General features: G+C 41.0%; 1 protein-coding gene across 2 annotated transcripts; it reads left to right on the top strand.

Annotated features, from left to right (window-relative positions):
* Window positions 1-670: 670 nt before the first annotated feature.
* Window positions 671-23675, top strand: greb1l (GREB1 like retinoic acid receptor coactivator; the record flags this gene model as incomplete). 2 transcript variants are annotated; one of them, XM_083888988.1, is made up of 32 exons in its annotated part: window positions 671-827; window positions 1665-1838; window positions 2023-2199; window positions 2958-3134; window positions 3242-3364; window positions 4338-4463; window positions 6390-6527; window positions 6619-6744; window positions 8036-8173; window positions 8717-8902; window positions 9142-9441; window positions 9589-9717; window positions 10314-10448; window positions 11236-11433; window positions 11520-11700; window positions 12201-12390; window positions 13063-13199; window positions 14177-14519; window positions 14902-15017; window positions 15215-15447; window positions 16284-16849; window positions 16935-17037; window positions 17749-17910; window positions 18023-18162; window positions 18794-18955; window positions 19088-19292; window positions 20137-20299; window positions 20652-20879; window positions 20965-21103; window positions 21199-21399; window positions 22148-22286; window positions 23512-23675. In XM_083888988.1, the coding sequence occupies 32 exons, from the start codon at window positions 671-673 to the stop codon at window positions 23673-23675; spliced, it is 5856 nt and encodes a 1951-aa protein (XP_083745114.1). The 2 variants fall into 2 exon arrangements, with proteins under 2 accessions (XP_083745114.1, XP_083745113.1); XM_083888987.1 differs by having other exon boundaries at window positions 17749-17898.
* Between the last annotated feature and the right edge of the window lie 3414 nt (window positions 23676-27089).

A 27089-nucleotide genomic window follows, 5' to 3' on the forward strand; every position in this document is an offset into this window, starting at 1 on the left:
GATGTCCCACAGTGGACACTGGGGTGGAGGGGGCAGAGCAAAAAAACAGACAGAAGGAGAAAAAGCCAAAAACAAGGCAATGGCCTTAGCTATTATGTTTGGACTGACAGAGAAAATCCGCATAGTGTTCGGGGGAGTATTCCTTATGTTGTTTATGTAATTACAGATTAAAGTCTTAAGACAAAGACAAAAACCAGTGTTGACAATGTTGTTTTTGAGTTGTGATCTTCATCGACTGATAGTTTGCTTTATGAGATGGGAGAAAACCTCCCAAAAATAAACCTTTTAAGGTCGAGTTGACTGTCTGTGTCGAAGAGAGACAGCAACTCACATTTGTGAAGCCAAAAAAGCACCGTTATGACATTTCTGTGGAAGAATGCACACTAATCTATCAACAAATCCTGTCTGCGCCGCATGCTTACGATGGGAAAACACAGCTGGTATCTCAGTGTTTTTTTCTTGCATATTTCATTTCATGTGACATGAAAAGTTGCTCTTTTGGGCTTTAGAAAAGCCATTGCAAAGCCTATCGATAACACAATGAAATAATGTCTCTGTTGAAAATAATCCAGTATCTGTTGCTGTTTTGCAGCCTATATAAGCTGTAGCACTTCTCAAGACAGGATCCTACCAACGCATAGTGATGAACAGCGTCATCTCTCCACAGATAATGGGGAACTCGTATGCCGGGCAGCTGAAGTCTGCTCGATTTGAAGAGGTTCTCCATAATTCTATCGAGGCGTCATTGCGTTCGAGCAGTGGAGATCCACAGCCCATCTTCACTCAGCTCTACCTCGAGCCAGAGCCATTTCCTGGGAATATGGAAGGTAGGATCCTCACAGTGATTGACAAAACAACACATGGGTTTAAACTGCATTTAACAGAAATATTTGGCTTTTTTTCTTGACACAAATATAGCTTCACATCAGAGAAGACTTCATTTAAATGAATGATGCTTTAATCTCTACCTTACTGAAGATTATTTTGTCCTTGTAGAGGTAATGCAAGATAATCTGTAAGCGTTGATTTTAGGGGTCTACTTACTGATGGATTCAATGGAACGGAACTTATACCTAAAAAAGCAAAAAAAAGAATGATATCAAGCTGAATAGTACCTGGGAAACTATATAAAATAGATAGATAGATAGATAGATAGATAGATAGATAGACAGACAGACAGACAGACAGACAGACAGACAGACAGACAGACAGACAGACAGACAGACAGACAGATAGATAGATAGATAGATAGATAGATAGATAGATAGATAGATAGATAGATAGATAGATAGATAGATAGATAGATCAAGAACAACGGCACCAAACCCACCTATGTAATATTTTAAATGTAGTACTGCTTATTCAGTGTACAGTTTTAAATTTTGAGGTCGCCATCTTGTGCTGCCATGTTTCTACATCAGCCTGGATGGACAATGCAGCCAGAGCTTGTGTTTTAATGACACAAACATCTACAGGAAATCAAACAAAGAAGCAGCTGTTGCAGTTGGCAGTCTTACCATTAGATGTCACTGATTCTTACACACCTGACCTTTAATATTAAACATCACTTAACTGAACAAAAACAAATGATTTAAATGTGCAAAATGGTTTCATACGTTTTTGACCAAAAAAAAACTAAAACGTGGATTTAAATTCTCCATCAGACATAAAGCCGAAAGCCGACCTCCATGTCATGGAGCCGCCAGGTCATGAGCTCATGAACGGCCACTCTTCCAACGATCTGGAGGAGCTGGAAGAGGACGATGACTCAGACAGCAGCAGCCCTCCACTCCCCTACCTACAGGCTCCTGTACCTGACGGCTGTTGCACACTGGACGGTAAATCCCATCATCCTGCAGGCCCTTCATTTGACATTTACTTTATATTAAATGTCACTAAACATCTGAGAAGAAAATATTAAGATTGTTAAAATCAAATTAGTATATATGACGAAGAAGGCTATGGAAGATAAACTGCTCCTTTCCTCTCAATTGTCACATCTGCCTCTTTGTCCACTCTCAGGATTCTGTCAGGCCGGTAAGGACCTCCGCCTGGACTCCATGACAACAGAGCTCATCGAAGTCCCAGCAGGCTTTGAGCTGGTGGGTGCAAAGTCCCCCAGTGTCCCCGAGCACATCCTGGTGTGTGCTGTGGATCGACGCTTTCTGCCTGACGAGAATGGGAAAAATGCACTTTTAGGTCAGTCTGAGATAAGAGTGCAAAGAGAAATCCTACCACTACTGTGTAAATGATATTATTGAGAAAAATACGTAAACTCAAATAACAGCTCTTTTTCTTGTAGATGATGTGAATGATGATATTTGTTGATGATTATTTATAAGCCAATTATTACAAATATTTGGTTTATAGATCATTTTGTATTGGAAAATACTGCATGTATGTACTTGAATGACATAAAGAGTAGATGTGTGTTGTTCAATAATTTGTTACTGAACTTAAGCAATCTTTTTGTATTTGTTATCTTTAAACAGTTAAGTTTTATCAGATGGAGGAAGAAAGAAAATGAGCTAAATACATGGGCCTCTAATTATTTATGCTGCAGCAGAATTTGACCATATTTATCATTAGATTTCTTTGCAATTTCATTGTTTGTTGCACATGTAAATATCCTTCCATCCTTTAAAAATGTAAAAGCTAAAGAACATGTTATATAACAACTGTATTTTATGTTAGTAATACAGATCACACACAACTAAAATACAGAAATGACTGTACCTTTATATTTGCATTACTGTGCATTACAGTATTTCTGTTGTCATCGTCTTTTTAAAACCCCTCAAAAAACATGTCTTGAGCTCAGAGCAAACAGCTGATGTTGATAAATCATATCAAGATTTATGGGTCACAGTGTAAAAGTATGCCCTCCTGGGAGGAGAGAGTTCACTGGCCGTGTAAACTAACAATCATCATTTTTGGTTTCATTTCATCACCTCCAGGTTTTTCGGGAAACTGCGTGGGCTGCGGTGAGAAGGGTTTCCGATACTTTACTGAGTTTTCGAACCACATCAACCTGAAGTTATCCACCCAGCCCAAAAAGCAGAAGCACTTAAAACACTACCTGCTGAAGAATTCACAGGGTGCTCTGTGCAAAGGACCCCTCATCTGCTGGAAAGGTAAAATAAAAGAAGCACAAAGTTGCTCTTTTTTGCTGTGATTTACTGTCAGATGATTATCTTTTTAAGTAAAGAGGTTTTTGTCTCTCCACCCTGTTCCTCCTCAGACTGTAAATCCCGACAGTTCTCGAGCAATGCGTCCACCTCCAAACCCAGCTCGTCCTCCTCTCTCAGCAGCAAAGAGAACTGTGGCACCAGTGGACAAAGCTCCTCTCCTTTTTCCCTCACGGGTGAGTATGCATTTCTAACTCTTTTAACCTAAAAACCATTTATTAAAAATGTCACAAATGACTACCTAAAATAAACATTTCTCCATACATAGTCATCGTATCTTCACAAGCTGACTGGTTTGTGGTGTTGCCATAGTGATAGTACTTTGTAGTAGCTCCCTGTGTGGCTGATTCTGTTTACTGGTTGTTTCTTTCCATTTAGTTGCTTTTATACTATTTTATTCTTATCATCCTGTTATGATTGTATGTTCCTTATTGTTCTCACTCTTGTAGAACTGAACAGTTGTCTTAATTAGCAATATTTTCAAACTAAAAAGACAATTGTATATATTTAAATAGCACAAATGACTGAAAATTCAACAATTATGATGTCTAATTTAGGCCTGAATCATTTGCTCAGGTGAAGCACAATAATGACTAAATATCATATGACGACAAGAGAAAGATTCCGTCTTTCTTGAAGGCAGTGTTCCTTTCTTTGACAACAAGAACGCTTCCTCCCCTCGAAGAGGGAAAAATTAGCTCTTGGGCTTGTGGTATTGATTTGTTCTGAACCTGGAAACTGCCTGTCAGCGCAGATCTCACACATTAATGTGTCAGATATCTGAGCTGCAGGACCTGTTGTTGGGGGTAACAGCTGCCTGGAATCGGGTACATATCCTCCTCTCCAAGTGAAGCTCACTCTCTGAGCCAAATGGGAGATGTTTATCCCGAAATGATTAATGAAAATGCAGAGCTATGGTTTGTTTGTGTTGCGTAAACAATGTCGGATACAAAGAGTCTGCTAGTATTTGACATTTCGCTGACACTAGTGTGAAGTCCAAAGGCAAAGCAAGAGACCAATCAGAGCGCTGTGAGTGTGTTACGACTTGTTTGTTTTGAGCTATTTGCAACCACTCTGGCACAAGGAATCACCTCTCTATAATGTTGGTAAGTGTTTGATGTTATTTATTATTATTTATTATATTTTTAGATTCTCCACCCACCACCAGAACGACGCAGGCATCTTCTGTCTTTTTTGGGAGTCAGGACATGAGCAGAGACTGCAGTTTTCTCAAACCTTTGACCTCTACATCTGGAAACAAGACTCTGCCAATAGGTGAAGTTCTATTTTACATTTATATATGTATATATATATACATATATATGTATGTACTCATTTTGTTGCACATTCTCACTTGCACCCAGGCTTGAGAGGCTGACAGGCCTTTACATGAGTGACACTTCAATGGCCTTGCCCTTACACTGAAAGGGGTTGCTTAGCTACAGGCTGTTTTTTCTTTTTTTCTTTTACGTGGTTCAGCATAAGGCAGATGGATCTGTGGCTGACCGTGGAGCCAAGATTAACCTCTGCTACGGCCTCTTTAGACACACGCACACACACACTCACACAACATCATGCACAAGCGTGTGTGTGTGCGTAAACACACCAATCAATACTGGAGGAAGGAATGCTGTAATGACTTTTTAAGGTCTTGCTATCCATTAGCCCCTTTACAAGGTTGTGATATTGACAAGTAAAGATTACACATACAAATCAATGTTTCAGTGTATTGCATACACAGTGAATATGAGATAGGGAAAAAAAAAGAGTCCAGTGGGGTCATTGGCAAACAACCATCATATATATATAGGGAATCAATAAGCTGCTGTTAGTACTGACACACACGCATGTGTCTTTGCAGAGAGTTGCAGTTGTTTATATTTAAGTCAAAAGTGTATATGGTTTGTATCGCTTTAGAATAATTATTTTATGTGTACATATGTGTACGTGTTAGGCATTTTGAAGCAGAAGCTTACTCCACAAATGAGAAAGAAAAACATTATTTCTGGTAAAATCTCATCCTTTAACAGAGGAGTCTGGTGTAATGTATTTGTTGCGTGTCCTACTTCATCTGCCATGACTCGAACAATAACACCTTGAATGTTGTCAGCTTTCGTTTATTCCCTTCTCACATCAGCGTCTTCTGACAATGCTGCTCCCACATATATGGAAAAGAAGTGACGATGTGACCAGTGTTGCAAAATATTCTATGACAGGCAGTTACAGTCACATATAAAAATAAGACTTCTTAAAGTGCATATAAAAGAAAGAACATCAAACAGATCATAGAGGATAGCACTATAATCTTATACTTATTTAACAGTATTGAATGTAAACACAGCAGATGAAATCTCCAATGGCTAAGTTTCCGTATGTTGTCCCCAAAGATGTCCCCAGTATAAACACACGCCCTTGCAGTACATGTACACAAAGTAGTTCAGCTCATGTATACACCCAAACAGTTTATTAGCATGTGAGTACACTCCTGATTGGACCCTAGCATTCGCTTAATATAAGAGTAAAATAAGAGTTAGGTCAAAGGTTATGAAAGTGGTTTGCTGTGTGGTTTAACTACATCACCTCCTAGTGGAGGTTCGTGTAGTCCTTTGTGGACTGTACCTTATATATTAATCAGATTGTTTTGTGTTTTATCATGCCAGCTCGTCAAACAGTACTCAATATGTGGAAAAAATAATTCAGCATACTCTTGAGGTTGAGATCTGATACTTAACTTCAAATACTTTGAAAGCCAATTACATTGCCTGCTGACAGTCTCTTCTGTACTTTCTGTTTGTACTCAGTGGTAACCACTGATATGATATTAAACATAGTTATGATAAACATTGTACTCGAGCTGGAACCAACAATTATTTTCATAATCCATTAATCTGTCGATTATTTTCTTGATGAATGGAGTAATCGCTTGGTCCATACAATGTCAGAAGAAAGGAAACAGAAAAATAATCACATCTACGAAGCTGAAAAATCTAAAAACAAAAAAAACACAGTTGACAATTAATTTAGAAATCAATTGTTTCAGCTCTAATTGGTATATCATGCATGTTACAGTGACGTTAGCATTTATCGAACCAGAATCCACTGAGTCATGATTTACGCAATGGTTAAATAAAACAGTCTATGTGTCGTTAAATGTGCAGTTTGAAGTGTCTCACTGTGGGCCGTTAATGTGTGTGTTTGCAGTTCCCACAGCTCTGAGGGTGAACGGGCCGACTAATGGTCTGGGCGTTGATGCGCGTCCTCCTTCATTGAGTCCCTCTCAAGTTTCCATAGCGCCTCCAGGTCGTGGCTATCGCTCATCTGATTTAGGACACAGTCCATGTAAGCCTTTCGTTCCGTTTTTAGACAAAAATAAAAAAACAAATATCTGTACATAAGCACGACACTTAATGTGTTCATTTGGGTTTTCCAGTAGCTTCTGTCATGAACTCAGGCCCTCCAAAGAAGCGCCACCGGAGCTGGCATCCCAACGCGTTGGTGCCGGTTCCACCTACAGCTGTACCTGTTCCAGCCATCCGACCCATTGTCTGTTCCCCAGGTCAGTGCCCGAACCACGGCAGTTCCTTCAGCTAAAGTGTTCTATTTGAGTTTGGTCCATAAAATGTCAGAAAATGGTAGAAAATGTTGTTGAGTGTTTTTCAAGCCTGGAAATTATGACCAGTTATATGGAGCAAAGAGACCAAAAATATTCACATTTAAGAAGCTGAGGGTCCACACGGTTGGTGTAGTGATTAGTACCTGGTCGGAACAAGGGCCTTTCTGCACGGAGTTTGCATGTTCTCCGGTTTCCTCCCGCAGTCATGCAGATTTGGGGTTTAGGTTAAATTGGACACTCTAAATTGACTGCATGTATGTGAGTGCATGGTTGTTTTTCTCTATGTGTCCCTGTGATGGACTGGCGATCAATCCGGGGTGAGACCCCACCTATCACCCTTTGTCAGCTGAGATTGGCACAATACCCCCCACGACCCTCATATGGAGGATAAAGAGGTAGAAGATGGATGATGGATAATTATTCGAGGAAACATTTCAGTCCCACTTGAGTCAGTGTCGTAAACAGCCTCAAATAATGGTGCCACGTGTTGTACATTCTTGGTTGTAATGAGTAGTTATTTGAGTCACCTTTGCCTTTTGTAATCTCAAAATGAGTGAAGCATCAACAGCATCCATAGAACTGCCACCCACTGGATAATTTCTCTTTTTCAGACCATTCTCTGTAAACTACAGAGATGGCTGTGCGTGAAAATCTCTGAAATACTGTCCTCAGATCAGACTGTCGGGCTGTGCATGTTCAAATTAACTTAAATTACGTTTCTCTTCCATTTCAAGGCTCAATTTGAACTCCCATCGGGTCATCTTGACCATGTCTACATGCGGAAATGCAATGAGTTGCTGCCAATTGATCGGCTTATTCGATATGGGTTAATGAACAGTGCACCTAATTAATTAACCAAAAATTGTGTGTTGTTTGGAACATAGACTGTGATTTTAAAAAACACTCCTCTTCCTCCGAATTGGGCACAGAGAAAAGACATCTCTGGATTTTCTCTTGGCTGTTAGAGATGATTCACCAAACATCTCCATGGAGACAGAGGCGGGGAGTTTGTGGCAGGAATTATTTCAAAAATGATGGAAGAGGATTATTTGCCACATCATGTAATTGTGGTTATATATACAGTACACTGTCGTGATTACAAATAAATTGTCTAACGTGCACATGTAGTGTTCTCTGGCTCATGTGAAAAAAACTAAAACAATGATTGAAGCAACAGATCGGCTGAATGTGACGTATCCTTGTGCTGACGTGTCATTCCTACTTTTCCATCCAGGGTCTGTATTAGCAGTGACTTCTCCTCAGCCACAGGTCGCTGGAGTCATTCAGCCACAGCCCATCACTGCTGGAGAAACAGTCATCGTTCCTGACAACCTGCTCACCTCTGCAGGTGTTCGGCCCGTCATCCTCATCGGTATGACTGGTCTACTTGCTTCTTAATACTCTGAATACAAAGAAAATTAAACTGGTTCACTGATAATGTGTGACTTTTAAAAGCTCAAAGGTTACCCCACACTCACACACAGATAAACCTCTTAATATCACCATAAAATGAGTTCAACTCTATTTCAGAAAATGTCAACTAAATGTCAACGTTCATCTTATGAAATATCACACTCTTGCATAATTATTCCTGTTTTAGTGAGTGATTGTGTTTGAGTATATTATGTGATGGATCTTTGTAGACCTAATGGGTATAACTTAATTTCATTTTCATTTCATTCTTAATGTAATAACCTTGTATTTAGCCTATATTTTCTCACATTTTGACTCCAAATATATAAATATATATATTTTATTGACTTAAATATGAGAAAAGAATGTAAACGGTTGGTTTTATATTTTAAGTAGTTCAAAAATAATTAGAACAAACTGTTCTGTGTTGCTGCTTGTTATCATGTTGTTTTTGGAGCTTCGATGTGTGTCTTGTTTGTCTAATGAAGACTCCTCTTTCCAGGACATGGCACTTTACCTTATTTCTATGGAAACGTTGGGGACATAGTGGTGAGCCCCCTGCTGGTCAACTGCTATAAGACCAGCCAGCTGACAGAGAAAACCCTGGAGACTTTGGGCCTCAACAGAAATCAACTTCTCAGTGTGGAAACAATGATTCTGCTCACTCTTCAGTATCTTGCACGTTTAGGTAAACACACAAGAGCACAAAGAAGTGAACTGGCTTTGCTGAAACATTTTGTCTAAGCTGTTATCAAACATGAGGGAGGCGGGATGTGAGGTGGATGACCGTGAGTGACTGTGACCGTGGAGCTGGGGTCTTATTCAAACACCGAAAAAGATAAAAATCTAACTGTAACATGAACTAAGGTGCACCTTTCTGATTCATCACTGCTTTAAGTTAACGTTTTTCAATTTCCCCCCCTTCAGGTCCTGACCAGATTCCACTGAGGGAGGAGCTGGAGCAGATCGTTCTGAAGGCCATGCTGTGCTGTCCTGGTGGTCCCGCCATCTCCCTGACCCAGCTGCCATGGCTGGCTCGGCTGGAAGCCAGCGTCTCCGGGGGCAGCGTCCAAGTCGTGGTTACCCATAACTCTTTGGGAGAGGGCATTTCTGAGTCACTGCGTTCTCTCTGTGAGGGTCCTCACCACCAGCAGTGCCTGCCCACCTACGTGGTCATCATATGCGCCTCGAAAATGAGCAGCAACGAGTTCTGCGTGCTTGTTTTGGGTGAGTTTTGCAGCCTAACTACGTCATTTCAGTGTTTTTATGTAAACCTGGTACCCACTTTATTATTCTGACTAGAATTTTACATGGTTTGCAACTTTGCATGAACACATTTCAATATTAATGTCTAAATGGGCCTGTCGTACACAGGAAAGTACCAAGCACGGGCCTTAGCTGAAGGAATGCTGACGACCAACGAGTTTCTGAAGGAAATCAGCTACGAGCTCATCACAGGGAAAGTCACCATCTTGGCATCTCACTTTAAAACAACCTCACTAGGTGAGTCCTGCGTCTTTTAAAACACATGCTCTTAATATTTGAATAAATAATATGGATTTAATTGGGAAAAACTTAAAGGTGCATTATGTAATAAATCTAAAGCAACTGGCCATAAAATCCTCCTAATATGTCACAGAGACTCAGGAATAATATTCATATAACAAACTGAACTCACCAACAACAACAGTACAGACAAAATATTTGCATTAAAAAAAATATTTTGCAGACTGCAAATCATGTTTATGTTTTGAAATCATGTTTTGGAATGTGGCGCCACCTACCGCCGTGTACCAATCATTGCAGTCAGTAGAGTCTCAGCTGCCGAGCAACCACGGGTTGCCAGTTATGTCAGAAAACGAAACCTAAAAGACCTCGGTATTTTGAATTTGAATGTAGTAACCGTTTTTGGCCACATTCTTACATATGGCACCTTTAACTTAAACTTGTATGTGTTGATTTATGTGCGTTGATTCATGTTCATGATCGTTGTGTCCAAATGCACACTAAGTAAATGGAAAACAGTGTATTTGGTTGCAGCTTTGTCTTGTGCGTAAGTCAGTGTCTTTGTTGTGACTGTGGTGCCTGCTTGTTATCAGGGGACAATCTGGACAAGCAGCTGGTGCGATACCAGCGCCGGCGGAAAGGACAGGTCATCCAGCCCTTTCAGGGAGATGTCACTGACCACATTCACTCCCAGGAGGCTGCCAGCATGTCACCACCCTCAGACAGAGGTTAGACTCCTCTCATCGTCACTGTTGTGTAAACTGAACTGTTCGGCCAAGGAAACTTTTTTCAGTTTAAACCACTATTTTCCAAACTTTAACATTATAAATGCTATACTATAAAACAATTTCAGGAACACTTAATATTGTTTTTTATAGATACCGTAAACCCAGTATTTCAATTAATGTTAAATATGTAATTAATTGTCTGTGACCATAGCATGTGTACTTCTACACCTAAGACCTAAACCGATTGTGATATCTAGAAAATTAAGAAACTATGGACTGGAGATCTATCTCGGGTGTGACCCCGTCTTTCGCCTTATGTTAGCTGAGATTGGCACCGCAGAGGATAAAGCGGTAGAAAACAAACGGATAGATAACAGAAAGCAGAGAAATAGAGCTTTGCACCCATATGTACTTGTACACGGTAACCCTCGGGACTTCCGCGGAACGACCGTCCAATCACTGACGAGATTCACAGAAGCACTCACTCACTCACTGAACATTTTTTGACAATACTACAGCCATATAATCAATATAAGTCCAGGTGGCCTGAATATCTTGATGGTCATATGAGGGTTAAAACAAATACACATTCATTTAAAGTAAAAGGCTGGAAAAGAAATATCACTTCGATGAGTGAGATTTACGCAACTAAATATTAAATATAATTACTGGCTGGATACTTTTCATGACAGGTATTTTGTTCCATTAAATTGTACATTAAAGTACAATAAGTATATTTATGCTAAAATAAACTTCTATTTGTCTCTCTTGTGTTTTCCTGTTGCAGAGCTCTTAACTAAGGTATTCCAGATCCATCCAACCCAGCTCAGAGTGGCTCGCAGCCTCCTCTCTCAGGTCTGTTCCATCGCAGACTCTGGGACCCAGAACCTTGACCTCGGTCGCTTTTGTAAAGTGGACTTTCTTGTTTTGGTCCCGCCCTCTCACGTACTGGTGCACCAGACAGCACAGCGCATCCGGCAATCAGGTGTGTGTTCATTTTGCTTGATTCTTGGTAAACGATCGTATCAAACTTGCACCGTCACTGTATCATCGCGTGTGGCTTTTGTTCAGGAGTGCTTGTGGACCTGGGAATCGAAGACGCCTGCTCAGCTCACCAGAAACCGGACAAGTACGTGGTGCGTCTGGACAACGACGTTCACGCCAAGATGGAGGCCTTCATGAAGAAAGTCAAACAGAATCCCTACACGCTGTTCATCCTCATTCACGACAACTCGCACGTCGACCTCACAAGGTACGCTCACTCCAGAGAGACAGACACAACTGCAGTCAGACATAGTGTTGATAAAGTGATATTTGTTATGGCTGCAAATGTAGACTCGTCCTTTAATACTGACGTGACTTTGGAAAGAGCAGAACACGTGTGAGTGCGAGTGAAAACAAATACAGAAACGCTGCAGTAGAATGTAGGCCAGATCATTTGAGATATCCCTTTTTCCTTTTTGTGTTGATGAGATTTGACATTCTTGAGCCTTTCTGGTCTGCCAAGATTTCTTTTTGTTTATTCTCAGCAAACTGCTTTTCTCTGCCAGAAGCACAAAATAGATCACTTCCTCTTTTCCAGAGAATTTTCCTTGGGAAAAAAACCTACGCCTTCCTGGGCTGTTCCATGAACCATGTTTCAAATCAATATCAGTTTTCGTAGAATATTATGAACAAATGGATGGTTGTGGATAAGAAAACTTAAATATTCATCCCCCCAAAAAAACACTTTGCTCTCTCATCTCTCTTCAGTGCTCTGTCTGGCTCTGTGTGCCACGGCGAGCTGCAGGGTCTGGCTGACCGAGTGGTGAACTGCCAGGAAGTCCTAGATGCCATGAACCTGCTGGTCCTACAGGTCAGCTGCTTCCCATACACGCTGCAGACCCGTCAATCACGCATCAGTGTCCACAACGAGGTTTACTGGCCCTCCAACAACAGCCTGGTAAGCATTTTCTTTCTTTTAGTTTAAGCATTGTGCATTTTTTTAGCCATGTTAAAAAAATAATGGTGTCAATTAACTGCTGTTAAACCTCTTTTTCATTCAGAGGAAGTTTTGTAGCAGGAGTTGTGTTGCTCTGCCCCCTGGTGGATTGAAATGTACCTACTTTAACAATCATGGCTTTAAAGACTGTTAGACTGCAGATTGCAACAAACTGAGGATTTACCCTTCCCTTTCTTAAGCATGTCAGGGTACTAGAGTGTCCTTGGTAGTAAACCTCCCCCGTAAACACACATAATGCACACTGTGTCTGATTAATCTGCTCAGGTTGCCGTAGAAACATGGCAGCACGAGAGCATAGACTCTGCAAACCCTGTCTAAAGGACACATGAAATGATTATTCTGCTAATAAACCCTCTTAAATGTTACACACAGGACTTTTAATTCATGTATTTAACACATTACAATATCAGCATCTGAAGAGAGTTATTATGATGCTGTATTATTGGGAAAAAAAATAATCTTACATTATAATGATTTTAATTTAAGTATTAAAGACAATAACTGTGAGACATAATTGTTAAACATACTGACATTTAATACTGTGTTATATTATTTCAGGATGTGCTACTGTGATCTGCAACTAACTCTTCACATTGAACCCATTTTCTCCAGCAGGGGGAGCAGTCTCCTAAGGAATTGGTCTACTTTGGCCTGAGGGACTACAGCAGCTCCCTGCAGTGGGGCATGGCCAGCCCCATACTGCGATGTGATGATGCATTTGAGAAGATGGTCCACACTCTGCTGGATAGGTCAGCCTGAGCTCAACGCCGAGAAATAAGCACAGCAGATGGCTGTTTGTTGTTACTTCAGACCTAAAACCTGCAGCCTGTCTTTTGTCAGAACAGCCTTACACCACATTTCATAGTTTAGAGCGAGGTGGTGATCCCAGCTGTCGTTTTCCAGTCTCGACTTTACAATAATATCCAACATGTCTGATATTCATTGTCAACAATGAATAGATGAGCTGCACCATCTGGGAATCAGAACAGAGCACAATGAAACATGCAATAATCTGGCTATACAGGAGTGACCGTACTTGTACAAAAATGGTGATAAAGTGAGATACTATAAGCAAGATATATTCCAATTATCTTCCCCCGTAAGTTGTGTGATTTTGGTAAAACTCTCAAAGTAACATGGAGTTCATGTTATATGTGGTTAAACAATGTAAAGAAGTGGAAAGAAGATCCTTAAAAGGACCTTTTCACCCCAAAAAATTGGCAGTTTTTTTTATTCATTTATCCAGAGATAAATGTGTCAGACAGTGGATCTGAGACACGTGTCTCATTACCACAGCAACAGAGGAAGTTGGGGTTGGGAAAAATAAATAGATTTGACAAAAAGTCGACATCAAAGTCACTTCCTGCGAAGAAAATATAAGCCATCTTTACTGTGATTCTGTCAAGTTGTATGAGTAAAAAAAAAAATTTTTGGTCAAAGTAAACAAACACAGCAGCATCAATGATTTTAAGAAAATTGGTGAAAACCGCCCTTTAAGCTTGCTGTCCTTCCATATCAATACAGTGTTGTGACACATTATATTTTAGTGTATTGACATTTTCTTACACCCCTAGCAAATAGTGATCTTTGAGATACACGTTTTGTTTTTTTTCCAAATAAATGTCCTCTAATGTATATGCATCATAAAGCGTGTCTAAAGATTTTATATATAATAGCCGGAGAGACTTCACAATAAAAACACTTGATTATCTGTGTGTTATCCCAGACATCCGCACCTCCACAGCATGGTCATCCGCAGCTACCTGCTGATTCAGCAGTACACCGAGGCCATGATGGCCTTGACCTCTTCCCCGTCCCTGCGGGACCACATCACACCGGAGACTCTGGCCATGGTGGAGGACCTGATCAATGCCCCGAGCAGAGAGGGCTCCCAGGGCCGGGGCCACATGCTGCTGGTCCGCGTCCCCTCACTGCAGCTCGCCATGCTGGCCAGGGAGCGACTGGAGGACGTGAGGGACAAACTGGGGCTGCAGCTGTGCTTTGCTGTTCTGCTGGGAAGTCCTGCCTCTGAACTCAACCTGCACAGAAACTTCACCAGTCGCCTCAGGGTGAGAGTCATTGCTAACTAAACATGTTTAATATTTAACATTATAGATTTTATAATTATATGATTTTGATTTTGTCATTCATAACGTTCCATTTACAAATAACCATATATGATTCAAAAGTGAATACCAGAGTGAGACATCATATTTAATGATACAAATGTAATATTCCTTTTTTACACAAAAACAAAAAAAAATAATGAAGGTTTCAATAAATTTGGTAAATGAAAACAAATGTATAGCTCCATATTTGAGGCTCACCTGCAATACCTGAAAGATCCACCAGAGGACCAAGCTCACACTTTGACAAGAACTAGTGTAGATTATGAACTTTAATTTTGAATTTTACTGAACAATACTGAGCAACAATGATGTTGTGTTGCAGGCGTGGCGAGGCTGTGACAATGAAGACTGGGTACCGCACACATATGAGGATCTGGAGGGGCTGCCCTGCATCGTCATCCTCACTGGGAAAGATCCTCTTGGAGAGACTTTTCCCAGGTAGTGTCAGATTTCACAACATTCCCTGACCCAGTAGACATGCCAGAAAACTGGAGCCATTCATAAATAATGTAGTGCATATTCCTTACGCTCATATTTAATCCACACATTGACACAGTGTGTTATCATCTTTACAAGAAAGATCATGTAAGTTTTAAAGCTGAACAATCTTCTTCTTCCACACTTTACTCTTCTAGGTCTCTGAAATACAGCGACCTACGTCTGATAGACTCCAGCTACTTGACTCGCACAGCTCTGGAGCAGGAGGTGGGTCTGGCCTGCACCTATGTGTCCATGGATGTTGTACAGGAGCCCAAGAGGGCCATGGCCACACGGGAACCAGACCCAGAGAAGACTGCCACCAGCATGAATGATGGAGACGAGCTGGAAAGACCTCAGAGCAATGGCAGCGCAGCAACCAGAACTTCTGGTGAGTTCCTGACCTCACTGAGGTAGCAATTTATAGGATTAAAGACACAAACACACACCATTGTCAAGACATAAGCATCAATGCTGGTATGCTGCAGGGTTTGTACTATATGGTGATAATCACAATTGGGAAAAATCTGTTCAACTCACTAAACATACAGTCCTAGTGATTTATTTTGAAGGTGCCACAGGGTGCATCTTTGGAATCATTCCAGCACCTCATGATTTCTAATCTAATTTTTAAGATTATTCTCTAGACATTCAAAGAATTTAAAGCAATAATATCTTAGTGGAAATTCAGTATTCTGGTCAGAATAACTGTGACATGGAATTTTTGGTATTTTTAGGACTTAAAGTCATGGTTTTGGTAATATGTTAATCTATTTTCTCTTTAACTGACATGTATCAGACATTAATCTATATTTGTGCACATCTTCTAAAACCTATGGATAGGAAATAAATAAAGGTTTTGCAGTTTCCCAATTTTGTGATCCACTAATACACAATATAAATTATGACAACAGGGCTACATTTGTGCATAATTTAGCAAATTATTTACACATATTTATATCTGTGTACCACCTAATATCAAACTGAATTGGTAAATGAACAATTTTTCAAGTTTTCACCCCAAGTTTTTAAAATATATGCACACAAAAAAATCATCCCATGACCCATCTGTGGGTCTTGACACTTTGTCTAATTATCATAATTGTGAATTACAATTATTTTGGTCAGGATCATAGCAACACTTAAATTTTCATTTGCATTTTACAACAAGTAAACTTTTTCTTTCTTCTAACATTTCACTCTGTGCGTTCATATGTCATCATTCAGGTTCCTTGGCAGAGAATGGAGTCAGTTCATCTGATGTAGCAGACTCTTTCCAGAAGCCCTCAACTTCCTCCTGCTTTCCTGAAGGTGCCGCCATCTCAGACATGGCCACGATGACACAGGCGTTCAAGCAAGAGTGTGACTCTTTGGGAAGCCAGTTCTCATCCAACACCCCCAAAGCCTCCAAGGCCCCTCCTTCCCTTTACTCCAGTTCCTCATCCTCCTCCCCTTCCCCGTCGTCTTCCTCCACCCAGAGACCCAGCCAGTCCACACATTGCAGCCGAGACCACAAACCTGCTCGAGTGTCGCCGCGGACAGTCATCCTGTCCAGAGCGGCGTACAACCTGCTGGCGGGGGAGTCGGGGAGTCAGCTGAGCTCCTACGCCCTGCTGCCACATGCAGATGTGTCCTGGAGCAGCCCGCTGAGGCCTCTCATCACCCACAACCTGCAGGGGGCAGAGCAGAGCGCGCACTACCGCCAGTGGACCGTCGCCAAACAGCATCACGCCGATTATGAAGCACCATCTGTGCAGCATCCACGACGCTTGCTACTCAGCGGACCGCCACAGGTAAAATTAGACTTTTTGTCGAAGTTGTTAAATAAAATACGGCAAATAATTGTGTGACGTGATGATTTTTTGTGTCCTTTATTAGGTTGGGAAAACTGGTGCCTACCTGGAGTTTCTCCGCATCATGTTTCGAATGCTCATCAGGCTGTTGGAGGTCGATGTGTATGACGAGGAAGAGGAGGAGGAGGGTGAGGATGATTTAATTTAGCATGTCATGTATCATCAGATATCAGATAATAGAGAATTACAGGTAGTGGAGTCTAATGACTAATGTCTTTGTGTATACTGTACTGTACAAAAGGCCTCTAGTAGATTTGTTGTTGGCCTTGCTCTTGTGCAAAATTGTGACAGGAAAATGTATCCTGTAAAGTGTTGAAATTAGTTTCAGTTAAACTCATACAACATGTGTATGTAATCCCTTAACCATGGCTGGAATAATCCTGATGTAAAATACCTTCTTTTAAAAAAAAAAAAAAAAAAAAATAGGACACACACAGGTGTTACCAATGACATTCATTAGGGTTTCACTCCAGAGCTGCTGCCTTTGCAAAGCAGCCATTTTGACAGGTCACAGTAGGAAAACCACAGGTGTAAATAATCATGTCCTAATGAAGTGAACAGAGCCATCGTTAATGTGATCAGGAACACCTGGGCCTTTCCTGCCAACACAAGTCAAAGTGGCTGCTGTGCAAAATACCCTTTTTTTTTAAAAAAAGTGTTATATGGAAATACCTTTAAATATTTGACACTGTATATAAATATCTCTTATTATAATCCTATATTTCCTGTATTCTCCAGTTAAGGACATGGACAAATAAATGTATATGGTCATTCTAGAATGGCTAAAACAATAAATCCAATGACTCTTAAGACACATTTCTTTATTTTTGATTTTTCAGAAACATCCGAAGTTACAACCCCAGCAAATACCCACCAGTGGCCCGACATTGAGGAGATTCGAAAGCTGCCCTTTGATCCTTACCCCCGAGACCCTAAGTTCAAGAAGGCCAGCCCTGTTTTCTCTGATAAGATGCCAAAGGTCTTAAAAGGTCAGCAGAAATATGCAAACAGCAGCACTCCCGAGTTAAACATTGCTAGGTGCCATTGTAGACGTGTGATTGATCCTGATTTTAGTTTAAACACGTTTGATTTTTACATGTTGTACATTTGCAGACTTTAATCACGAAGCAGAGAGCCACACGGAAGCCAAGCGACAGACCAAGTCAATACGTCTGAGCAGGTTCGCCGCGCACAACGCCTTTCATCACTGTGAACAGTGTCACCACTACTGTGAAGCCGGCCCTGCCCCGCAGGTGAGGACAGTTTACAGGCTTAACTGCTTCCTTAATGAAAGCTTAGAGGCTTCTTTGTATATGCGTGTAAAAATGCTTGGAAAATGCTGAGAAGAAGCCAGTTTTTAAACTAAGGTGCTTGTACGGCTGCCCTTTTGTTGTGTCCTGTATTTAAGCAATCAAAACCTGGGAGCTGCTGAGACGACTGAAGCTCTACAAAGTAATCAGTGCATTAAACAAAGAAAAGAATAAAAACCAAGCCCATCGATTACCAGTGCCACTTTCCCTCACTCTACCTCTAAAAAAGCTTCTTCTAGATAATTGGGGCTTCAGAACACTGGACTAAAACCAGTTTGACCTATTTCTCTATTTCTTTTGAGTATCAAAAGATGCATTAAAAGCACTTGTTTGATATTTTCATCTCATTGTGACGCAGACATGGCCAGAAAAAACAGGTGCACCACAACAGATGCGTGTTGTGACTGCGTCACCACTGAGAATAATGAATGAATGCACACAAAGGACACTGCATAGATAGATACACATACGTACATGAGCTGCCTAAATACTTTGATACTCAAGAGCTCTGTACTCTCTGGGGTCTGAACGTTGATCCCTTTGTGTTAATAATGCATGTATGTGTGTGTTGTAGCTGTCGGAGTGCACCTTTCATGCGTTCACCTTCTGCTCGTCCATGCTGGGCGAAGAGGTCCAGCTCCAATTTGTCATTCCCAAAGCCAAAGAGCAGCACTTTGTCTTCAGCCAGCAGGGCAGCCACCTAGAGAGCATGCGGCTGCCTCTGGTGTCCAACAAGGTGAGATTACCCTCCATGTATAAGCACACAAACGTTTTATTAGGTAAGATATGGATGTCTAAAGAGTGGGTGAGCTCGTTGATTTCTCTGTGCCACAGTTTATATCATTGTTATTTTTCTCTCTGCCTTTAGGATCCAGATTTATTGAAGAGTCCGATCTTCACCCCAACTACGGGACACCAAGAGCAAGGACTGCTCAACATATTTCACGCCACAGAGGGCGCATATCACGTGCACATCCTGGTGGTGAAACAATGTGAGATGCCCCTCTACAGGAAGTACTGGCCCAACCACATCCTCCTCGTCCTGCCGGCCATGTTCAACAGTGCTGGAGTTGGTGAGTTGCTCAAGTTGCTGCCCAATCCTTTGCCTCCACATATTTAATGAGGAGGATGGACAACATTGTACTACACACAATAACAATTTTAAAAAATGCTCTAATTTTAAACATTGAGCAAATCATCGACGTTGAATAAAGCCAGTTTCCATCACACTAACTTCCATTATTAAACTGTCAATTTGAATAGAGTCAACAATGCTGTTTTTAAGGTTTCTTCTCACCAATATGTATTATATACTCACCTTAATGCACCTCCAACTGCATCCTCTTTTTCTCGCAAGTGACTATGCAATTTTTCTGCTGATAATGACTGATTTATTACAGTATACATATTCATTCAGTTATTACAGTCAGTCACATTTTACAGTTTGTTAAAAGGGATGTTCTAACCAATAGCAGAGAGCCACTGTGAGCCAGCATACAAGGTGTAGTGGTCTGATATATCAGTCAGCCAATCAGGTGCATTAAAATAAACAGCTCTAAGACAGGAGAGTATCAGTGTCAATATCTTGTCAGATGAGTTGCACACAAACTTGTTTTTATAGGTTAGTGAGGACACATCATAGACACTCTATTCCCTCACCCCATACCCTAACTTTAACCATCACAACCAAATGCCTAAACCCAATTCTTACCCGAAAACCGGGTTTTACCCTGAAAAGTCCCCACAAGGTGAAAATTACAAAGACAGCTTGTACTATATGTTTTTCGACCTCACAAACTTATAAAAACATATCCACACACTCACACACACATATGCACATTATTACACCATAGTGTTTTGGTTCATACAATAACAATTTTGTGCATGTATAAATACAACACTTGTGTCTGTTTTAAGGTGCTGCTCGATTCATGATCAAAGAGCTGTCGTATCATAACCTGGAGCTGGAGAGGAACCGACTGGAGGAACAGGGTGTCAAGAGGCAAGATGTATGGCCCTTCATCGTCATGATGGACGACTCATGCGTCCTGTGGAACCTCCAACAATCAGCAGACAGCAGGTAGATGTCCATCCGTCCATCCGTCCATCCATTGTCTACTCCTTTATCCTCCACATGAGGGTCACAGGGCAGGTAGATGTGTTGTATGAAATTCCCAGCAGGAGGAGTTGCCGTCCATTTACCCTTTCATCAATTACATTAAAGCGGCAGTGTGTAACATTTCGTGATTCGTGTTATTATTCTGTCTCTGTTTGGTTTTGTAAACAGGAAATTATGTCTCATTATATTTATGCTGCATCCCTCCAAACACTGCTGTATTTAGAAACAGTCCCGAGTTGCTGAATTTTAATCAACACCCCAAAAGACATGCTCATGTTTGTGTATCCTGTCCTCTTTGTGCTCCATCCCTTAGCGAGACATCAGATGGAATTTCATCCCTAATCAACGTGTCTCTGAAGACAGTGCTGCAGCACATGGAGTGCACGCCGAAGATCTCCCTCTACGCCATGTGTGGTACTCGCAAGTGGAGCAGCGGCCTGACCCGCCGCTCTCCCAGCAACCCCTTCAGTCGGTGTCATCTCCACGACTTTGTCATGCTTAACGTGGACCTGACACAGAATGTTCAGTATGACCTCAATCGGTAAGAATAGTGGAGGAGAGCATCAGTGATACGTTTAGCGATGAGCGCAGTGTCTTGATGTGTGTGGCGTCGCTGTTCTATGCAGGTACAGCTGTGAAGAGGTGGACTTTAACCTGAGGGTGAACAGCAGTGGGCTTCTGCTGTGCCGCCTCAACTACTTCAGTCTGATGAAGAAACACATTCCAGCAGGAAGCAACGACTTCCTGGTCAAACCTAAACTTGTGGTCAGTGCCTCATTCATACAATTAGATCAATTTCTCACTGACTTGTTTTGTTTTCAAACAATGTGAAATTCTGAACTTCTCACTTCTGTCTCCAGGAAATGGAAAACCCGGCTCCAATCAGCCCGTCCCAGTATGTCTGTGCCCCAGACAGCGAGCAGACCCTGCTCGATGCCCCAGCCCAGTTCCTGCTGGAAAGGTTCCTGCAGAACTGCAGCCACAGATTATTTCCAAAGGCTGTTCAAAACAGAAACAACCCAGTTCTGTCCATCGACAGCTACCTCAACATCAGCCCAGAGGTAAGAGCTCCCAGGACGCTGCTGTTAAAAACAAGAGATCATCATCTTAAACTTACCAGAAAACTTCTCCTCTGGCATAAAACACTTATTGTAGACCTGATCATAAGGAAATCAGAAAACGATGTTTTGCGTGGGGAACAGTGTGAACTGCGTCCATGCACATGTGCTAACAGAGTGCCAGCAATGCATATTTGTACTGTATGTTTGTGCAGATGAGGTGTTTACACTCTGCACACCTCAGCATATTCAGTGTTTCTCTAGTAATGGAAATAAATCATGGCACACACACAGTTGCACACCATGCAACCTACAGTATAAGTGCGCTTGTAAAGTTGCCATTAATAGTTCCACACAGGAATCATTGAGGTTTCAAAAGCTGGCTGCAGTGTGTAACCTTTGGTGGATTTCCTAGTTGGCGATGTCGTCGTTCTGCCTCTCTTTGTGTCTTTGTGAACAGAAATGATGTAACATAATTTCTGTCAAGCAATACTATCAGTAGAGTGGCATTACAGGACAGGCAGTGACAACAACAACTGGGTTTTTGAGCAGTAGAATTCACCTCTGAAACTTTTTGTGGGCACGTCTTTGTGTCTTCAGCCTCTTGACTAGTACAGGGTCGCTGCTGCCTCCATCTGTCTTGATACAAAACAAATGTTCACATTTAAAAGTTACATATATGCAGGATATGCACTTTGTGTTTTGAGTGGGATTGTAAAGTTTGTTCCATTTTATATTTTTTTTGTCACAGATTTCTGTGTGCTACTTCAACTCTCGTCCACACTCCACCAACCTGAGCCATCAGGGCCTGGTGTTCAGTGGCCTCCTGCTGTACCTCTGCGACTCCTTCGTCGTCCCCGGACTCCTCCGGAAATTTCGCTTCCTCAAAGGTGACCCCTCTCAGCACACCTGTCCTCCATTTCCTCCGTTTTAGCGTATACCTTATAACTTATGTTGCTGTTGTAGGGAATCTGTGTAAACGCTCTGTGTGTGCTGATGCGTTCCTACACTCACATAACTCTGTAACACTGCACTGCAGTGCATAACACACACACCACTACTTTTTGGAGTGCACAATCTAATTAGGTTTCACTGTCTTGATGACAAAGCATATTGTGCTCCCACTTAATGTTTGCCTGACATTCACTCCCACTACTTTTAACTATATTATGGCCTGTGAAGGTTTAGTGGAGGATGTGGTTCTAATAGATGCATCAGTGGACATATTAAGAGCTTAACAATTTATTGTTTTCAAATCAAACTCAATTATCAAATCGCAAAGGCTTCAATTTAGGAAATGTATTATGAAGAATCTCTGACCCTGGGTTTTATATTTTACTGTTAATATTTACATAGAGTAGTTACTAAAGGTTGAGATAAAAATGTTTTTATTGCAAATCAAATCACATTCATAATATCTGTCAGGTAAATTGCACTTAGATTGCTCAGCCCTAGTACATAGACAAATATATGGAGTAATAAATGTATGGCCTTATGAATACATTTTTTTTTTTTATTTGATAATCATGTCAAGGCAGAGTCAATTTAATAATTTCATTATTTAATCAACTAGAGAAAAAGAGAGCAAACCTCCGCCAAGGTCATTCTGCTTCCTACAGCATCTGTGTTGTGGTTTTTTTTTGCACAGCAGCCATTTCGACATTGTTTAAGCAGGGAAAGCACATTTGTTACTGATCACATTTATCATTTTCATTTCATACATGACTTCAGCAGTCAATGAGGGAGCAAGCATGCACCCTGAAACAGTGGAACATAAATGCAGCCTAGCCATCATTAATACGATTATATTATACTTTTGTGATTTTCTCGTTTTCATATCACTGCCAAAATCGTATAAATTACTTTTATAACTTAAATTTGAAGAAAGTCTTATCCAAATCTGTCATTAACGTTTTTAGTTATGCGTCTCACAGACAGACAGACAGACAGACAGACAGGCAAACTTCTAACCTTCTTAGCAGAGGTAATGCAGAAGCTCTCATCAGCTGCTCCAGTACACTGAGCATAGAGGAAAACCTCAGATGAACTTCACTTACACTGATGAGGTTAACAAGCAACATCTGAGCAAAGTATTAATGCTGATTATGTCCGTAGGTGCCACCCTCTGTGTGATCTGCCAAGACCGAAGTTCCCTGCGCCAGACCATAGTGCGACTAGAGCTGGAGGACGAGTGGCAGTTCCGGCTACGGGACGAGTTTCAGACGGCCAACTGCAGTGAGGACCGACCCCTCTACTTCCTGACTGGACGCCATGTTTGAACCCGTCACTGCAGTTTGAGGAGAGGGTCCACTGCTCTGCTGCAGAAGCACAATCAGAAACTAGGAGAGATTTGATTCCACACCAGCCAGCTATCGTGATTCTTGCCACCCCCACCCCCACCCCCACCCCCTGTGAGGTCAGAGAGGACATACTAGAGCACAAGACTTGAAGTTGTCCACATGTGGCTTGTCTTCACCTGTATCACTACAGTGCACTATGCCTGGCTCTGCAGAGGGACAGTACATGTTTTTTAACCCATGCTTATAGCTGAGCTTGTCGCCCACTTGAGCGTGTGTTCCACCGACGAAAACTTTGCTGTGTGGGAAAACAGCACGGCTGAACTTGGTTTTATCATGTATGTGGGGAAAATAGACTCTTTTCGATGGATAACATGACTATTTGAAGATTGTATGTGTATAATGGACTGTGACTACAGTGTGTCCCACCCAGGACATGAAGTATGTGTTTATCTCAGGGTTTTTATGGGAGATTACAAGGTGGTTGCTTAAAGGGGGTCAAGCTTTTCTCCCTGTTTACTGTGTATTTTTGTCATTACCATATGTTGGCACCAAAGAAGTCCTCGGCTGCACCTTGCTTTTTCTCTTCACTTTTCCTTTCTCACCTGCTCCAACTCTCAGATTCCACTAAGCTCGTCACCTATATAATTCAACTCCTTTCATAAAAAATGTAAAGGTCGGCCTCTTGAATGTCTTATTTAGGCTTGCACACTTAAACTGCAAATTGGGAGTCTATTCCTCTTGTGCCTCTAAAGTATTTATGTGGCATTGATAATCCGTCGGACAAGGAGTGAGTGTCATAATAGTTTCCAGATGTCTTTCACATTCATTTATACAAAGAAATTGTTCACAGCTAAAGGAAAAGACGTGTGTCCTTTGATGAAAGCAGGTCTGTTTCCCAAAACTCATCCGATTATGTTTAATGCCAATAAAGTGTATTAGTGATTAGATATATATTGTAACTTAAGGCATTTACTGACTTGAATACAAGACATTTTTATCTTAATCTCATAAAGTCAGAAAAAAGTAATCATCTTCACAGTTCACTGCCTAATAACCTGCTACTGACTGTGCCCGGGATTTCACCCTCCTGTTGTGACGATCTGAAGATAATTACACAGTGAAGATCTTGGCTGTACCTTAAAACTACACCCCCCCCCCCCCTCCCCTGAAAAACAAAGTGTAATCATAGAAAAAGGCACACACTGTCAAAAGCAGCTGAGCAGGTCAATTGATATACTTGAAAGTTGAATGTTTTTATATTTTCTGCACAGGGTTGTCCAAAGAATATGCCTTAAGTGACGCTTCATACAAGTCACTGCTCAAGTCATGCGTTTTTTCGGACCTATGAGAATGAAGAATCCAGTAAACTGTGAGGAGAAGTACGTGTGTGTCAGAGTAAAACAAGAGGAAAGTTTGGATTTCAGACTTCTGTACTGTTTAAAGCTTTGTTTACATTATTAATATATTGTATCGTCCCTTAACCACTGAGGGTTACTGATGTTTTTTTTTTTTAGTCTTGTGTAACTTTTGCCAGTATTTTTTGGGGTCAATATGTCTTTCTGCATTTTGTGTTGTGTTGCAAAAGCAAGAAGAATCTACCTAGATGTGTCCTTAATAATATGTCTCTGTCCTCGCGCTGTTCTTGAGTTGGATTTTTATTGAAAATGAAAATCAAGTCCGTGAGGGATTTCTATTTATTTGGCAAATACTTTGGGACTGATAATCATATTGAAGTGTATATTTGATTTGCATGCTGAGCTCACTTGAACTAAGGGGGTGCGTCCTCTTCAAAACCATCTGTGAAGACTTTGCACGAGACCCAGATGACCCTTAATTGTACTGAATGTCTTGGAGGTAGAAATGTGAACTTGCACTATACACAAGTTGCCAGCAGAAAACAAGAATCCATACAAGCAAATCAATTAAATTAAGTTCTCCAATCGCTCAGATATGAGACTGGTGTTAAAAAAAAACTTTATCGTCAAACTGCCGCAGTCCATAGAATGTGTCTTTGTTTTTGATAATTTAACTCTTAATATGCAACTTGCTCTCACAATCTTCACTGAAGTGTGCTTGATAACCATGTGCAGCCTATTAGTAGCTTTGGTGTTTGGGTGATCTACCTCATGTTTACCATTGTTGTTGTGGGTTGTGAACATTATGACATAAGAGCCATGCCATAGTTGTTGAAAATTTATAAATGTAATAAATAACTTCTAAATTCGTTGGCGTGTTTTTCATCTCATTTCACCAACATTTTCGAACCAGTGGTAGAAATACAGTACACTCTTAGAAATAAGGGCCTGAGGTTCTACCTGGAACCATTAGCTTCTGAATAACCCTTTCTTCGGTAAAGGGTTATTCAAGGGTTCTTGGTAACACTAATGGTTCCAGTCAGAACCATTTTGATCCAGAGAACCCTTTAAAACTCCTTTCCTGAATAAAGCGTTTTAAAAGGGTTCCAGGTGGAACCTTTAAAAAAATGTTCTACCTGGGGCCAAAAAGGGTTCTCCTATGAGGACAAGCCGAAGAACCTTATGGTTCTATTTAGCACTTTTATTTCTAAGAGTGTACAACCAAAGTACTTCAATTATTGCTGATCTAATGGCTTCCACGCCCCTCCTTATTTTCTTCCCTATTTATTTATTTATTCATTTTCATACATGGATAATTTGATATGCATTCTCTTTATTATTTGAGCAATATTTACTATCACTATCAATAGGTGTAGTGGTTTGAATGTATTTATTGGAATTCTATGTGGATCGAAAAACTATCATTTTGTTTTGTGTGTGAAAATATCAAACTTTGTAAAAGGTTGAGCAGTGTTCTTTGCAATACGTTATTGAACTTCAGGTAAAATTGCAGCAGTGACCCTTTAATATCTATGTTATTTCAGTGTCCTCTCTATGTCCTGTTTAAACTCAGTACTTAATTAATAAAGTAAACCAGTGTTATTGAAATGCATGTGCTGACCTGTCTCCAGCTCATGATTAATAATCCCCTCGCTCTCTCCTCTGCATTCAATCCCAGGTGTTTTTATTCTGCTGTGGAGTAAATCCCAAGCCATTGCTCATTTGCTCCATCTCTCCTCCTCTCGACGCCCCTGTAAGTCCACTGTGACCATATTCAACTATACCCTCATCACTATCAAGAGCAGAAATGGCTTCATAATGGATGCCGGGCTCTTCTGTGGTTTCACTATGAGGGCACAGGGGCATTGCCGGTCCAGGGGACTGCCTTATTTCAGCCCCTGCAAAGTAATATTAGAGCATGACTTTCCATCAACCTACAGCCCCCGTGTGATATATAACACATGGCTATTTTCAGCCGGCAGCAGTCAGGATAGGATAAGGTGTAGAGGGCAAAGTAGCTGCATTCAGATTCATGCAC

This window comes from Microchirus variegatus, assembly GCF_963457635.1.
Source record: "Microchirus variegatus genome assembly, chromosome: 5".
In the NCBI taxonomy this organism is placed as follows: Eukaryota; Metazoa; Chordata; class Actinopteri; order Pleuronectiformes; family Soleidae; genus Microchirus; species Microchirus variegatus.